The sequence below is a fragment of the Sapajus apella genome, unplaced genomic scaffold (assembly GCF_009761245.1).
Source record: "Sapajus apella isolate SASKATOON/1434 unplaced genomic scaffold, GSC_monkey_1.0 scaffold68, whole genome shotgun sequence".
NCBI classification, from domain to species: Eukaryota; Metazoa; Chordata; class Mammalia; order Primates; family Cebidae; genus Sapajus; species Sapajus apella.
Window position 1 is genome coordinate 7740558 of NW_022437008.1, and position 18063 is coordinate 7758620.

Consider the following 18063-nt stretch of genomic DNA (forward strand, 5'->3'; position numbering starts at 1 on the left):
CAGGTAGCTTAGGGAGCCCCTCTGAGGAGGACCGTTCGGCCAGCAGTGGTATCTCCAACCCTCTCCGGCAGCAGAGGCTGCGGCCTCTGTGGGTGTCACTTCCCGGCAGGCTGCAGTGATCAGGCACTGGCTTACCTTTGAGAAGGTTCTGAAAGTACTGAACAGCTGCACTGTCCCATTTCCTGGCAGGTCTGGAACAGTGAACAGATGCAACTTCATTACAGAAAAATCTGAGGCTAGCACACCAACAGCATTCTGTAAAGCACACACCGGACATTTCTCACCCTACATATGGAACACGTGATGCAGACGATGGGACGCCTGGCGCTGGCCCTGCTCTAAGGGTGAGGATCCCACTGCATCCTGCAACATGCTCAAAACTGTCACCTGCCCAGGTGCAGACTCACAGCACAGAGGCCCCACTGAGAATGACCTGTGCCCACCACTGCACTGCCTGGCACGACATCACCACCCCCGCCACCTGCGACAAATCAGCCTCCCCAACCAGAACACAAGCTCCTGGGGCAGGGATCCTGAGTACGGGGTGTCTGGCGCAGTCTGGCACAAAGAGGGAACATGTGCTAATATACCAACACTCTAACAGGCAGTCATGGGACAGTCAGCTACTATCTTTGTTTCATTTTGTTTGTTTTGAGACAGGGTCTCACTCTTTACCCAGGCTGGAGTGCAGTGGCACAAACACAGCTCACTGCAGCCCTGAACTCCTGGGCTTAAGCGATCCTCTCCCTCACCTCAGCCTCCTGAGTAGCTGGGACTACAGGTGTGCATCACCATGCCCAGCAATGAAAAAAAAGTTTATTTATAGAGACAGGGTCTCGCTATGTTGCCCAGGCTGCTCTCAAACTCCTGGGCTGAAGCGATCCTCCTGCCTCGGCCTCCCTAAGTGCTGGGAGTAAAGGTGTGAGTACTGCACTGGGTCCCAGCTACTATGAAACTACGGTTCCTCACTCTGCTGACCCTAGAGCCCTCTCACTGGCTCCCATTTTACCCCTACCATCTTGTCTTTTCTACATCTTTCTTTTGCTTTGCCAAAAAAAAAAAAAAAAACTTGCAGGCAAAGTTGTAGGCAGTGGGGAAGGAGGAGAAACTTGTAAGCAAGGAGAAAAATAAAATGTAAGGTCAGAATGATGTTCTATGCTTCTTCTGGTGTTATGTATCAGAGATGCACCCATCATCCTCCAAAAATTGTTTTAAACATCAAATGAGATAATGTACATAGAACACTTAGCCGAGTGCCTGGACATAATCATTACTCAAAACTGGTAGTTTTTTTATTTTTATAAGAGAGATATTAAGCAATTCAAGAAAATTACAAAGGATTTCTAAAAGGCAGTAAAGACAGTAGTTCTAAAACCTTGTTACACATAATCACCTAAAAATTAGCTTTTTTAAAAAAAGCAAAAGCGAGTTGATTCCTAATAACCCAAGAGAAAACTCAGTCTAGTGTAGGAACGGTTAAATCAGCCAGTCTCTCTCTCTCACACACACACACACAGAATAATCACATCAGCCAGTCTCTCTTCCTCTCTCTCACACACAGAATTACCACATCAGCAAGGCAGGGCAGGGTAGGGCAGGGTAGGGTAGGGTTGGGTAGGGCAGGATAGGGCAGAGCAAGGCAGGGCAGGGCAGGGCGAGTGAAAGGAGGGGAGAAGGGGGAGGAGGGAGAGGAGTGGAGGATGGGGGAGAGGAGGAGGAGGGAGGGGAGGAGGGGACAGGAGAGGAGGAGGGGACAGGAGAGGAGGAGGGGAAGGGAGGAAAAAAAGGGGAGGAGGGGAAGGGAGGGGAGGGGAGTGGGTTGGGGGAGGGGAGGGGAGGAGAGCAAAGAAAAATTAGCTAGGTATGGTGGCATGTGCCTGTAGTCCCAGACATTTGGGAGGCTGAGTTAGGAGGGTTGCTTGAACCCAGGAGGCTGAAGCTGCAGTGAACCATGATCATGCTACTACACTATAGCCCAGGCAACAGGGTGAGACCCTGTCTCAAAAAATGTGTGTGTGTACACACGTATATAATGCTCCATGATTCTGCCTTATGAATATTTTCCTTTATAGTTAATTTATTACTTTTTATAAGTCTGAAACAAAGGCAAGAAGCACAGAGCTAGGCCTGCTCCAAACTCCTCAACCACAGCAAGGTCAGACAAACACTGACTCAGAAGCCCCTCCTGAGGAACACAGAGGCCTCCTGCTCAGCACTTCTACAGAGGAACTGGCTTCATATAACACCATGCACTTGATAGAAGGTTTTTACTAAGGATTCAAAGGACTTAAGAAGCTGTACTTACACGATGTCAGTGCTGTCTTCGCAGAAGTCAATGTGTAATGTGACAGGCCTTGTACAGTACAGGCTGAATTTTTTTGCTCTATAGGGAAGCTGCATAAACGATTCTACTGCAACTCGGATGCTAAAAAGTGAAAGAGAAACAGCTCCGTTATATAGAAAATTATATACAACATATTCCATTAAAGTACACCTATTTTACTAATATACTTAATGTAAAACAAAACACACAAAAAACAATTCTTTCTGTTTCTAATGTAGCCATCAACAGTGCTTGGAGACATTTGGCCGAGAGGGAAAAACTGTTTCTTGGGACGTTGAAAAAAATCGACTCTTTTGATACATAAAGCACCGATATGGTACACAGATAGTGTATCAGTGAAAATGACATTTCATGACCTAGGGGTAGGAGATTAGAGAAAAAAAAAATGTCTAATAAGGTTCCTGGCCGGGCACGGTGGTTCACGCCTGTAATCCCAGCACTTTGGGAGGGTGAGGCAGGTGGATCACCTGAGGTCAGGAGTTTGAGACCAGCTAGCCAACATGGTGAAACCCTATTTCTACTATAAATACAAAAATTAGCCAGGCGTGATGGCACACTCCTATAATCCCAGCTGCTCAGGAGGCTAATGCAGGAGAATCGCTCGAACCTGGGACTCGGAGGTTGCAGTGAGCCAGGATGCACTCCAGCTTGAGCAACATGAGAGAAACTCAGTCTCAAAAAAAAAAAGTCTAATAAGGCTCCTTAGGTGAACAAATACTGGATACCAATGAACAAATCTATAAAGCAAACTCTATTCAAGATTTTCTAAATATCAATCTCAACGTATGACCAAAATTACCTTAAAAGTTTCTGTAAATAAACAGATGTTTTAATAGTATTTGCCAGCTTTGCACAAAAGAGCTGCAGGACTGAGATTTTTAAATCATAAGTTCAGCAATTTAATTTCCATTCTTCTTCAGCAAAAGACAGAGCACTTTATTTTTCCATTTTTTTCTTTGTAGAGTATGGGTCTCACTATGCTGCCCGGGCTGGTCTTGCTTGAACTCCTGGCCTCAAGCGATCCTCCTGCCTTGGCTTTCCAAAGCACTGGGATTACATGCATGAGTCACTGCTCCTGGCCGAACAACCACTTCCACATACTGTTTCCATATGAACTGGCTCTCTTTCCAGGGTTCCTATTGTGCCCTGTCTGGGCAGCCTGGCCATCTTCTGTCCCAGGCAGGTTAGAAAAAGGTGGCTGCACTCATGGCCCCTGAAGCATCCTCAAGCTCTATTTAATCATGTGATTTTCTCACCCCAAACAAACTAAATGTAAAATGCCAAATGCAAAAAGAAAAGCTCTCCAGTTAAACACAATAATTGTTTTGACAGCAATTATGGTTGTATGAAATGCAGGATCACAAGCTCAAATTCTTACAGTAAGTACTGCAAATTCCCAATGTCTGATAAACACATCTGCCATGGAATTATTCTACTCAATAGACACTGGTGCCTCACGCCAGTAATCTCAGCATTTTGGGAGGCCGAGGTAGGTGGATCACCTGAGATCAGGAGTTCAAGATCAGCCTGCCCAACATGGTGAAATCCTGTCTCTACTAAAAATACAAAAATTAGCCAGGCATGGTGGCACATGCCTGTAGTCCCAACTACTTGGGAGGCTGAGGCAGGAGAATCGCTTGAATCAGAAGACAGAGGTTATAGTGAGTTGAGATCACACCACTGAACTCCAGCCTGGGTGACAGAGCAAGACTCTGTGTCACCAAAAAAAAAAAAAAAAAAAAAAAAAAAAAGAATAGACACCTCTTATTGCAATCAAGTGTATTTGGTATTGCTCTTTCTTCAATGGAATCAGAATCCTCATATTTATTAAACTGACATCCTCTTACTCTGGGATGGGAAACTATGGAAAAATCATCACAAAACATCAAGACTGAATTGTTGCTGGTGTTTTCTAATGAGCTATGACACGTGGTCCCAAAAGGAGTGAAGGTTGAACAGCACCATTTTGGCACCGGCTCATTCTGAGCAGTCTCCCAACCTTACTGATGGTCACACCCTCCCTCTCTTAAGTAGGACAACCAGGAACACATATGTGACTACATGCTCTGCTCTCTGCTCTCCGAGGCTATGCTAGCAACCCCTTTCTATGGAGAGAAGAGTTTCTCTCTACCTCCCGGAAGCGTCTTTCTGGTAGCCAAGCCTCCCTAAACAGCACAAGCAAACTGAGGACAGGCCAGGAGGGCAGCAAGGAACAGCCAGGAGATGCAGAGAGAACCCCAGGAGATACAGAGACCACCACCTGAACCTGCCTGCCCTGCCAGGACAGACAGCAGCAGAGGGCCAGAGCTTGCCTCAGCCTTCATCCTGCCCCCCTGCTCTGCCAGTCACTGGGTGCAGATCAGAAGCCCACAAAGCCCCCTTCTTGAAGCTAAAGAACTCCAGTTTTGTCTTTTCTCAATGGTAGTGACCTCTAGCTCCACAGTTTAAAATACATATTCTCCTCTGAAACTGACATTTGTCTCCGAAAAGAGTGTAAGGTGAGATAAACACGTACGTACTTTTTAGATTTGACTGGAATGTTCTTGGCAAAGTCCACAAGGAAGCATTCTGCCAGGTACTGGTCTGCGGAAGACACAATTGACTTGACAATGGCTCTGCACCAGCACTTCAGCTCCTCACAATAGACCACACACACCTGCAAAATAAATCAGAGAGGTTTTTTTTTTTTTGAAACAGAGTCTCGCTCTGTCGCCTAGGCTGGAGAGCAGTGGCATGATCTCAGTTCACTGCAACCTCCGCCTCCCAAGTTCAAGCAATTCTCCTGCTTCAGCCTCCCGAGTAGCTGGGATTACAGGCACCTGATGCCATGCCCAGTTAATTTTTTTTTTTACTAGAGACGGGGTTTCACCATGTTGGCCAGGCTCGTCTCAAACTCCTGACCTCGTGTTCTGCTTGCCTCAGCCTCCCAAACTTCTGGTATTAGAAGCATGAGTCACTGCGCCCAGCCAACAGAGAGGTTTTAAGGTCAGTGTTAACATCTTGTCATAGAACAAGACACCTAAGGCCGGGCGCGGTGGCTTACGTCTACAATCCCAGCACTTTGGGAGGCCGAGGCAGGTGGATCACGAGGTCAAGAGATCGAGACCATCCTGGTCAACACGGTGAAACCCCGTCTCTATTAAAAATACAAAAACTAGCTGGGCATGGTGGCACGAGCCTGTAGTCCCAGCTACTCAGGAGGCTGAGGCAGAAGAACTGCTTGAACCCAGGAGGCGAAGGTTGTGGTGAGCCGAGGTCGTGCCATTGCACTCCAGCCTGGGTAACAAGAGGGAAACTCCAACACAAAAAAAAAAAAAAAAAAGAAGACGAACAAGGCAGCTAAAAGTTACTCTCAAAACCATGCCAGCCAACATCCTCCCTTAGAGCAGAGGAAAGAGATGCCAGGAAGCCAGGCGTGCCCAAGCTGAGCCCCTCTGCCCGTAAAAGAACCTCAGGAACACAGGCCACCTGGGTACTAGGTCACTGTTTTACTTACTACAGCCATTTTCACTCCTTAACTGAGGACAATTGTTAGAAAGTAAAATAAGAAAATGCATTCCTTTACCTTCTTAAATCAGGAAATAATGCTTAGGAATGACTGTCAATCATGTCAGACCAACAGGAAGCTGCCGCCAGCCTCATCCTTCTACTCCCTTCTCCGTGGCTCGTACTGGCCTCTGACATTGCTTACTATCTGTCATAACTGGACGCTGGCTCCTTGATGACATGGATTTTTCTCTGTTTTGTTTACTGCCATATTCCCAGCACCTAGCACAGTGCCTGGCATTTATTAAGTCTTCAACAACTACTTGAACCAGGCATGGTGACACGTGCCTGTAGTCTCTGCTGCTTGGGAGGCTGAAGCAGGAGGATCACTTGCACCCAGGAGTTGGAGTGTGCTACAGTGGGCTATGACTGCACCACTGCACTCCAGCCTAAGTGGCACAGTGAGACCCTCTTCCAAAAAACAATAGTAATAACATGTTTTAAAAATAAACTACCTGGGCCAAGCATGGTGGCTCATGCCTGTGGTCCCAACACTTTGGGAGGCTGAGGTGACTGGATCACCTGTGGTCAGGAGTTCAAGACCAGCTTGACCAACATGGAAAACCCATCTCTACTAAAAATACAAAAAATTAGCCGGGCATGGTGGCACGTGCCTGTAGTCCCAACTACTCAGAAGGCTGAGGCAGGAAGATCACTTAAGCCAGGAAGACAGAGATTGCAGTGAACGAAGATCGCGCCCCTGCACTCCAGCCTGGGCAACAGAAAGAGAGTCTATCTAAATTAATCAATCAACTACCTGTTTGATGGCTGAATAAATGCAGAGTCCCTGACTTTTGATGGTTTAACTTATGATTTTTCAACATTTTGATGGTGTAAAACTATTGCAATTTTTACATAATGTACAGTATTCAATAAAATACATAGATATTTAAACTTCACTATGAAATAGGGTTTGTATTAGATGATTCTGCCCAACCATAAGCTAATGTAAGTGTTCTGAGCACATTTAAGTCGGCAAGGCTAAGCTAGGCTGGTCAGCAGGTTAGGTATATTTAGTGCATTTTTGACTTACAGTATCAGGACATACCCATATAGTAAGTTAAGAAGCATCTGTAAATGCCTGCAGTCCCTTTTAAGGAGAACCACCCTGCAGACGTGACAGCCCTTGGCATCCTAACTGTACCACAGGACTGCCAGGCCACAGCCAACTCAACTAACAAACCATATGCTAACCACAGGTTTACAAAGCAGTCCAGCAGGGAGAGCTGTGCTCACACAGAAAAGGAGGAGACCGAGAGAGACCGCAGTCCTCGGGGATCCAAGTGGGAAAATACAGTACAACCATACTATAAGGGATAGGTGCTAGAGAACTTTATAGAAGTCGAAACTCAAATAATTCAACAGAAATCCTGGCAAAGCATGAAGCGTATTTCTACTGAATGCTGAAGTCAAAGCATCTCATAGAAATACCACGAATAGTCAGTAATTCACACAGCAGTCAACCTTGAAAATGACGCATGAAAATGAGCCACATTCACCTCCTCACACGTCTCCATGAGAGCGCTTCAGTGACCAGGAGCACTGTCTTCAGTGGCCATCAGCACTGATTGTTTGTTGTTTGTTTGAGAGACAGGGTCTCACTGCTACATTGCCTAGGACGGACTTGAACTCCCAGACCCAAGTCATCGTCCCACTTCAGCCTCCCAAGTAGCTGGGACTGTGGACACAGGCCACCGACACCCAGCTCACCAGCAATATTTTGAAAGAAATCTTTTTTTCTAGGCATAGACCTCAGCCGTAAGCTTAAAATATTCAGTAAGCCATACTATAGACAGATGTGCTGTCATTCAGGCTTTCTTGCTCCATTCGTAGAGCAGATAGCGTAGAGCCAGCATAATCTTTAAGGGTCATAGGACTCTTGGAATGGTAAAGGACTACTGGCTTCAACTTAAAAGTCACCAGCTGCATTAGTCCCTAACAAGAAAGCCACTCTGTCCTTTAAAGCTTTAGTCCTTTAAAGACACCAACTTCTCCTAGTTTTTATTTATTTATTGAGATGGACATTTAGATACATACCTGTCCTTCTTCCAATGTTAATGGTTTTATTTCTATATCTTGACACATGCTGTTGTAGAAGTTATTCATGGCACTATGTAATTTTTGATAGTCGACATCATGATCTAAAAAGGGACTACACCCTTTTATAATAACCCAGAAGCAACCCGGATCTTCAATCTGTAAAAATTTTAAAAGACAAACAGAACAATGTATGATTTAAAAGCAGTACCACAAAATAACAAACTTGAGAGCCACGATTACTGTTTCTTATTTAAGTGACCTAACAAATTCTTGACAAATGCTTTTGCTTAAATTGTTAGACCAAAGATAAAATTCTAAAACATGTAATTCTCAATTATGTGTCATGACTCAAAAAACAAACAGATGTCCTCAATCTCCTATATTCTGAAAAAATCCATAATATACAAAGCAAGGTTCAGAGCAATGTTTTTAGTACTTTTGTTTGTTAACGTTTTTAATTAAACAACAAAAAAAATAGAGACGGTGTCTCCCTATGTTTCCCAGGCTAGTCTCAAACTTTGGGGCTCAAGCAATTTTCCCATCTTGGCCTCCCTAAGTGCTGAAGAGTATAGGCATGAGCCACTGTGCCTGACCTGTATCCTTCTTTTGTAAGACAGAGAAAGAAATTTGAATATAAGTACACTCTGCTCATAATAAAAAAGAGAAATAATGGTAGATAAACCAAAATAAATGCAAATCATGACCTAAGGGAAGGGACGAAATGGACAAGGGACATGGAAGAAAGTCAGACTTCCTGGAATGTATTTTGTTTTGTACTACTGTTATTAGAAACCAAGATTTTCATTGTTAAAGACATAAGTATAAAACGAAAAGTTCAATTTGAATTGAAAATATCAAAAGGTCTTGCTCTGTCATCCAGGCTGGAGGGCAGTGGCGTAATCTCTGCTCACTACAACCTCCACTTTGCAGGTTCAAGCAATTCTCCTGCCTGAGCCTCCCAAGCAGCTGGGATTATAGGCCTATGCCACTGTGCCTGGCTTATTTTGTATTTTTTAGTAGAGACAGGGTTTCATTCACTGTGTTGGCCAGGCTGGTCTCAAAATTCTGATCTCAGGTGACCCGCCCATCTCAGCCTCCCAAAGTGTTGGGATTACAGGCGTGAGTCACCACGCCCGGCCAAGAACTCGTGATTTTTCAAAAGTATTACCTAACTCTGCCTAGAAGCAATGATGTCTCAAGATTTGGGATCCTAAATCCAATGTGGCAAGAATACAGGTATTCACATTAGCATTATTTCTACTTTTCCGAATGTTTGAACATTTTTATAACAAATAATCAGAAAAAAGAACAGCAGTTATTCTGGTTCCAGTAACAATAGAATAGTTTCTATATCACCTGTGGGTAACAACAATAATCCCTGGAAAAAATACAAAATAACGATTTGAAGGCAGTGAAGAGCTACCAAAAGCCAGCAGAACCTGGAGGAGCTTCAACGCCTGAAAGAAGGAAACTTCCCTGGGTGAGATCTACTTTTATATGGGTTTTCCCCTGCGCCCATTCCCCAGTTCACATAGTGTGAAGCAGCTGCAATTCAAGGAGAAAGTCGTAATGTCTGTGGCTTGAGGAATCAGGAAACAGAGTTTGGGGCTGCCAGGGCAGCTGAGAATTAAAGGGTAAAATTCCTAAATGGAGAGCCACAGAAGGGAAGCACTAAAGTCTGCATGAGAACACCTGTCACATTATTGGCAGAGATGAGACCCCAAGGAGTCCACAGAAGACCGACAGTGGGAAGGCTGAAATAAGCAGTTTTAGCTGGGCGCAGTGGCTCACGCCTGTAATCCCAGCACTTTGGGAGGCTGAGCCAAGCAGATCATTTGAGGTCAGGAGTTTGAGACCAGCCTGGCCAACATGGTGAAACCCTGTCTCTACTAAAAATACAAAAATTAGCTGGGAGGGGTGGCGCATGCCTGTAATCCCAGCTACTGGTGAGGCTGAGGAAGAATTGTTTGAACCCAGGAGGTGGAGGTTGCAGTGAGCCAAATCATGTCATTGTCCTCCAGCCTGGGCAACAGAATGAAACTGTGTCTCCAAAAAGTACGCAGTTTCAGCTGCTGCTCGTGAGAAATGCAGAATCCTGGACATAGGGCAACTCCATCCAAACCTCTGCACTTGGAGAAAACCAAACTCTAGCGTGGCTTCTAGCAGCATAAGGCTTGTCCCTGAGACAACCAGCACCGCATCAAAAGGCCTGCCTGAGCTAGCTCACTGCTGCCAGGAAACTTTATGGTTTGTTCATCAAATACCTGACACAGCTCCCTCACCTCCCCTTCCTGGAGCACGTACTAAAAAATGCTCAAGATTGGGAATGTGTACCTACTGCAACTCATGAGTGTCTTTCTCAAGGACCAGAAAGCTTTTCTTTGAAATGTAATCTTTAGGAAGCGTCTCCCAGTCTCTGTGGGAAGACAGAATCCTAACTTCTATAACTACCAGCTAGCAGACAGAACTGCCTCGCCACATTTACACTGACTCAGGCGGGGCACAGGGGGGCTCATGCCTGTAATCCCAGCACTTTAAGAGACCGAGGTGGGTGGATCACTTGAGGTCAGGAGTTCAAGACCAGCCTGTCTAACACAACGAAACGCCGTCTCTACAAAAAAAAAAAAAAAAAAATTAGCCAGGCGTGGTGGTGCCGCCTGTGGTTCGGCTACTTGGGAGGCTGAGGCAGGAAAATTGCTTGAACCCGGGAGGCGGAGGTTGCAGTGAGTTGAGATCACACCACTGCTCTCCCACCTGGGGGACAGAGTGAGATTCCATTTAAAAAAAAATACACTGACCCAGTCTTTGTAACTTTTCATCCAAGCCCTGCTCCTGCCCATTCTCCCTTTAAAAGGCCCAGTCACCTGTACACAAATCAGAATAGAGCTCTGTTCTTTGACACTCATCAAGGAAAATGGAATTTGGAGTAGGCGCCTTACCAAGTTACAGAGGCTTAGTAAGCACCTCAGGTGTGAAAAGGGCAGTGCTCAAGAAGACCATGTTCCCGGACAAAGACAATGTGCTCCAACAATCAGGGCAAAACCAAACTGATGTACACAATGTGTACCTTCCAAAGTGCAACCGGCCAGTCAGTGACTAAACTGCACATCAACACTTGCAGTTTATTCATCATAACCACGACGTCCACTGTAAAATAGACAATTATTAGACATGTGAAGAAATGATCATGTGTTAGATGGCCAAGAAAAACAGTCGCCAGAAAGTGAACCCAAGATATCCATATGTTGGAATTAACAGGCGAGGACTTAAAAACAGCTATTATAAATGGAGAACTTAAGGATGAGATGGTTATAGTGAGTTGAAAACAAAAGAATCTCATGTAAGAAATGGAAACTAAATATGTATATAGATATGTATCTATTTATATGTATACAGATATATATACACACAAGCTGTGGAAAAAGTAAATTTCATAAATGAAAAATAAAAATTTCACTGGGGGTGCACTCACTAACATTGTACTAAAGGTCCCAGTTAGTACACTAAGACAGGAAAAAGGCAGGAAGGCTAGAAAGGAAGAAATAAAATTATCTTTATTCATAAAAGCATGACTGTCTACAGAGAATCTTAAAAGAGTCTATTAAAAATTAGAACTATAATGAAAACTATAAAACACTGCTGAAATAAATTAAAGAAGATATAAATGGAAAGACAACTCACATTCGTTGACTGGAAGACTTAATATCATTAGGATGTCAATCCTATCCAAAGCAATCTACACATTCAATTCAATCTCTACCAAAATCCAAATGACATGTTTTTCAGAAATAGAAAAGTCCATTCTAAAATTCACATGAAATCCCAAAGGACCCAAAATAGCCACAACAATCTCAAAAAAGAACAAAGCTGGAGGACTCACACTTGATCTCAAAACTTACAATAAAGTTACAGGAATCAGAACAGTGTGGTACTGTCATAAAGACAGACACACAGACCAACGGAGTAGAATAGAGAGTCCAGAATAAACCCTTGTATCTAGTCAAATGATTTTTGACCAAGGTCCCAAAACCATTCAGGGAAAGGTTCTGTAACAAATGAGTGTTGGGAAAAGTAAATATTCACATGCAAAAGCATGAACTTGGAGGCCAGGCACAGTGGCTCACACCTGTAATCCCAGTACTCTGGGAGGCCACGGCAGGTGGATCACCTGAGGTCAGGAGTTCAAGATAAGCCTGGCCAACATGGTGAAACCCTGTCTCTACTGAAAATACAAAATTAGCCGGGTGTGGTGGCGCACGCCTGTAATCCCAGCTACTCAGGAGGCTGAGGCAAGAAAATCACTTGAACCTGGGAGGTTGAGGTTGCAGTGAGCCACGACTGCACCACTGCACTCCAGTCTGGGTGACAGAGAGAAACCCCATCAAAAAAAAAAAAAAAAAAAAAAGAATTTGGACTTACGTAATACCATACACAAAAATGAACTCAAAATGGATTAATGACCTAAAGGGAAGGCTTGAAATTATAAAAGAAAACACAGGGAAAACGCTTTATGATGTTGGATTTGACAACGATTTCTTGGATATGACACCAAAAGCACAGAAAACAAACGAAAAAATAGACAAATTGGGCTTCATTAAAATTTAAAAATTGTGTGCATCAAAAGTCACTATCAACACAGTAGAAAGTCAACTTATGGAATGGGGGAAAATATTTGCAAGGCATATACCTCATAAGGAATTAATATCCAGAGAACTCTTAAAACAACAACAACAACAAAAAAACCCCAACCAACCAATTTTAAAATGGGTGGAGGATTTGCATAGACAGTTCTCCAAAGAAGATATACAGATGGCCAATAAGTACATGAAAAGGTGGTCAACATCACTAATCATAGAGAAATATAATTCATAACCATAATGAGATACTACCTGACAGTCATGATGACAACTACTGTTGAAAAAAAAAAAAAAAAAAAAAAAAAAAAACCTTGAAAATTCAATGTGAAGAAAGGAGCGTTAAAACAGAAAATAACATGTTGGCAAGGCAAGGCTGTGGAGACACTGGAATCACTGTGCACTGTTGGTAGAATGTAAAAAGGCATAGCTGCTATGGAAAATGGTAGGGTGGCTCCTCAAGAAATTAAAACTATAATTACCGTATGATGCAGCAATTCCACTATTGGGTATAGATCCAAGAGAACTGGAAGATCTTGAAAAGACACTCACACACCTGTGTTCATAGCAGCATTGTTCACAATAGCTAAAATGTGGAAGCAATCCAATGTCCCTTAACAGATAAATGGATGAGCAAAATGTAGTATACAATGGCGTATTATTCAATCTGAAAAAGGAAGGAAATTCTTTTCTTAAAAAAAGACATTTATTTGTTTTGTTTTTTAGGAGACAGGGTCTTGCTATATTGCCCAGACTGGCCTCAAACTCCTCACCTCAAGCAATCCTCCTGCCTCAGCCTCCCAAGTAGTTAGGTCCTCACATTCATCTCACAGCACTGGGTTTCAAAAGAAAGTAAATCCTAACACATGGCACAACATAGATGAACCCTGAGCACATCATGCTGAGTGAAATAAGTCAGTCACAAAAGGATAAACTATATGATTCCACTTATATGAGGCACTCAGAGTAGTCTAATTCATAGAGAAAGCGGGCAGAATGGTGGCTGCCGGGGGCCAGAGGAGAGGGGAACAGGTACAGAGCTTCAGTTTTGCAAGAGGGGGAAAACTTCTGGAGATGGTCGGTGGTGATGGCTGCACAACATTATGAATGTACTCAATGCCATGAACTGTACACTTAAAAACGGTTAAGAGGCAAATGTTATGCTACATGTATTTTGCCGCAATAAGAAATATATAATACATACTAGAACTAATAATTGACTTTGCAAGGCTACAAGGTACAAGGTTATTAAAATAATACAATTGTTGTTACAAAAAGAACACCTAGGAATACAACTAAGTAGGGATGTGAAAGACCTCTTCAAGGAGAACTAGAAACCACTGCTCAAGGAAATAAAAGAGGACACTAACAAATGGAAAAACCTTCCATGCTCATGGATAGGAAGAATCAATATCATGAAAATGGCCATACTGCACAAAGTAATTTATAGATTCGATGCTATTCCCATTAAACTACCATTGACATTCTTCACAGAACTAGGAAAAAAAAAAAAACTACTTTAAAATTAATATGGAACCAAATAAGAGCCCATACAGCCAAGACAAGCCTAAGCAAAAAGAATAAAGATGGAGGTATCATGCTACCCAACTTCAAACTAAACTACAAGGCTGCAGTAGCCAAAACAGCATGGAACTGGTACAAAAACAGACACATAGACCAATGGAACAGAATAGCGATCTCAGAAATTCAAAGACCTCATATCCACAACCATCTGATTTTTGACAAACCTGACAAAAACAGGCAATGGGGAAAGAATGCCCTATTTAATAAATGGTGTTGGGAAAACTGGCTAGCCATATGCAGAAAATTGAAACTGGACCCCTTCCTTACACCTTATACAAAAATTAACTCAAGATGAATTAAAGACGTAGATGTAAAACCTAAAACTATTAAAAAAAAAAAAAAACCCTAGAAGAAAATCTAGGCAATAACATTCAACATATAGGCACTGGCAAAGATTTCATGACAAAAACATCAAAAGCAGTTGCAACAAAAGCAAAAATTGACAAATGGGATTGAATTAAAGAGCTCTGCACATCAAAAGAAACTATCATCAGAGTTAACAGAAAACCTATAGAATGGGAGAATTTTTTGCGATCTTTCCACCTGACAAAGGTCTAATATCCAGAATCCATAAAGAATTTAAACAAATTTACAAGAACAAAACAACCCCATCAAAAAGTGGGCAAAGCAAATGAACAGACACTTCTGAAAAGAAGACATTTATACGACCAATAAACACATGAAAAAAGCTCAACATCACTTATCAATAGAGAAATGCAAATCAAAACCACATTTTTAATAATGCAAATTATTAATTCAACTATCGTAGAAGACCGTGTGGCAAGTCCTCAAAGATCTAGAACCAGAAATACCATTTGACCCAGCAATCCCATTACTGGGTATATACCCAGAGGAATATCAATCGTTCTGTTATAAAGACACATATGTTCACTGTAGCACGATTCACAATAGCAAAGACATGGAATCAACCCAAATGCCCATCAGTGATAGACTGGATAAAGAAAATGTGGTACATACACACCATGGAATACTATGCAGCCATAAAAAGGAATGAGATAATGTCCTTTGTAGAGACATAAAGCTGGAAGCCATTATCCGCAGCAAACATTGGAAACAGCAAACAACGGAACAGAATATCAAACACCTTATGTTCTCACTTACAAACAGGAGCTGAACAATGAGAACACATGGACACAGGGAGGGGAACAATGCACACTGGGGCCTGTGGGAGGAGAGCATCAGGATAAATACCTAATGCATGCAGGGCTTAATACCTAGATGATGGGTTGATAAGTGTAGCAAACCACCATGGCACATGTATACCTATGTAACAAACCTGCACGTCCTGCACTTGTATCCTGGAACTTAAAAGTAAAAAAATAATAATTCAGTTACTATATTCTAGAAATGAAAATTGGAAATTTAAAATTACAACAAGGCTGGGAGTGATGGCTCACCCCTGTAATCCCAGTACTTTGGGAAGCTAAGGTGGGAGGATTGCTCGAGCCCAGGAGTTTGAGGTTGCATTTGGTAGAATCAACAAGCAATTATGAAACACGTATTAGAAAAGCCAAGGAGCTACAACAATTCTGAAAAAGATTATAGCTGGAAAACTCACCATCATCTGACTTCAAGACTTATCTATAAAGCTACAGTAAGCAAGACAGTGTGGTATTGTACATAAATCAATATAGCAGGAATATAATCACACATATAAAGTCAATTGATTTTTGATAGACACAAAAAAGGAAGGATAGTCACTCCAATAAATGATGCTGGAACAGTTAGATAATCACTTCATCCATTTCTTGCATTATATACAAAAATTAATTTGGATCATATATCTAAATGTAAAATACAAAATTATAAAACTTCTAAAAAGATACATGGGGAGGCCAGGTGCAGCAGCTCACACCTGTAATCCCAGCACTTTGGGAGGCAAAGGAAGGCAGATCACTTGAGGTCAGGAGTTAGAGACCAGCCTGGCCAACATGGTGAAACCCTGTCTCTACTAAAAATATAAAAAATTAGCTGGCTGTGGTGGCGCACACCTGCAATCCCAGTTACTCAAGAGGCTGAGGTAGGAGAATGGCTTGAAACCCAGAGGCAGAGCTGCACTCCAGCCTGGGTGATGGAGCAAGACTCCATCTCAAAAAATAAATTAAAAAAAAAAAAAAAAGGCTACATGGAGGAAAAAATATTTGTGACTGTGAGTTAGGCAAAGATTTCTCAGATATCTAAGGCTAAATAATATTCCACTGTATAGGTAACAAATTACCTCCAGTTTACCCAGTCACCCGTTGATGGAAACATGGGGAGAAAATACTTCATCCTTGTAAAAGCTAACTTAATCTGCAGGACAGCTGGTACGTGCACCACACTTGGGGAGACATTCCTATTCCGGACAGAATTTGCTCAGAGGGTGAGCTGGGTGAGGGCTGGAAGTGGGGGCAGATCAGAGTTGGGTAGGTAAATAGAAGGGTTCCCGGGCCGAACTGAGAGGAGAGGGGTTTCCAAGCTGGAGGCAGCAAGTCCAGCTCCTGCTGCCAAAGTTCTGCCAGGATGGTTGTGCATATTCAGGGTGTGGAGCTCTGCAAGAGCCCCATCTCTTCTAAAGGAGAAATCGGGCTAGCGTCCTTAGGACTGACAGACAACATCTGATTGGGGGAGAGGAGCTGGCCAGGTGGCTCTGAACCCCTAAAAGTCTCAGGACAAATTCTCTGTAAGAGTCAGCTGCCTCAAACGTGTTTTGCTTTTTTTTTTTTTTTTTTTTTTTTCTCAGACAGAGTCTTGCTCTGTTGTCCAGGCTGGAGTGCAGTGGCTCACCGAAACCTCCGCCTCCCAGGTTCAAGTGATTCTCCTGCCTCAGCCTCCGGAGTAGCTGGGATTACAGGTGCCTGCCATCATGCCCGGCTAATTTTTGTACTTTTGGTAGAGACAGGGTTTCACCATGCTGGCCAAGCTGGTCTCAAACTCCTGACCTCGTGATCCACCCGTCTTGGCTTCCCAAAGTGCTAGGATTACAGGCATGAGCCACCGCGCATGGCCCCTGAAACGTTTATGAATCTTTCTTCAGATAGATTACACAAGACATCAAGTAGGAGTGGGAGAGTGCTGGTTTTAAAAATAGCACCACTGGTCTGGGGGTGGTGGCTCCCACCTGTAATCTCAGCACTTTGAGAGGCTGAGGTGGGAGGATAGCTTGAGGCCAGGAGTTCCAGACCAGCCTAGGAAACACAAGGAGACCTTGTCTCTATTAAAAATAAAATAATCTCACAATTTGCTAGCTCTCCCACCTGGGTCCACTTGAAGCGTGATTTTCAAAGTGATTTCGATTTCCTTTCTCCAATAACCCAAACCCACCCCTCTGCTCTGGCCTGTCAACTCCTTCCTCCAGCAACGCCTTCCCCTTCACCAATGAGCCCTCACTGGACTCCAAGGAGGAAAAGCACGGGTCCAGGCAGACGCCCCTTCCCCGGAAACTAGGACATCGCCCACGCGGAGCCTGCGCGGTGAGCAGAGAGGGCGACAGAGACCCGGGGCACTAAGGAAGCCAGAACTCCAGGTGCCTATCCTGAGAGCCTCGTGGAATACGGAGGGCGGTGTCATGCGGCCCAGCTGAACGTGCATTTGGAGAGGCAGCCAACCCCATGCTCCTCCAGATGCACCCCAAGGCACACCCGGCCCGTGAAACCCGGGCTCATCCGGGTTCTACCCGGGCTCATCCGGGTTCTACCCCAGCTCCCAGCCCAGGGTGTCCCCTGGTGGGGGAGGACGGAGTGTGATATGGGGTGGGGTGGGCTGTGGCTGGGGTGCAGGTGGGAGTGGAGATGGGGTGGCAGTGGGGGTGGGTGGGGGCGAGTGTGAGGGGATGAAATGTCGGGGTGGAAGTGGGAGTGGGGGGCGGGAATGGGAATGGGGTGGGGACGGGGGGAGGGTGTGACTGTGGGGCTG

At 43.8% G+C, this 18063-nt stretch overlaps 1 protein-coding gene across 1 annotated transcript in view; it reads right to left on the bottom strand.

The window, feature by feature from the left end:
* TDRD12 (tudor domain containing 12) overlaps positions 1-8086 on the bottom strand; it is a 68026-nt gene extending 59940 nt beyond the window's left edge. Inside the window, exons 1-4 of the mRNA XM_032249147.1 lie at positions 7928-8086; positions 4864-5000; positions 2306-2425; positions 136-191 (exon numbers count right to left, since the gene is read on the bottom strand). Coding sequence (XP_032105038.1) covers positions 136-191; positions 2306-2425; positions 4864-5000; positions 7928-7996 — 382 coding nt within the window. The 5' untranslated portion in view covers positions 7997-8086. The remainder of the gene's footprint in view (positions 1-135; positions 192-2305; positions 2426-4863; positions 5001-7927) is intronic.
* Positions 8087-18063: the final 9977 nt, after the last annotated feature.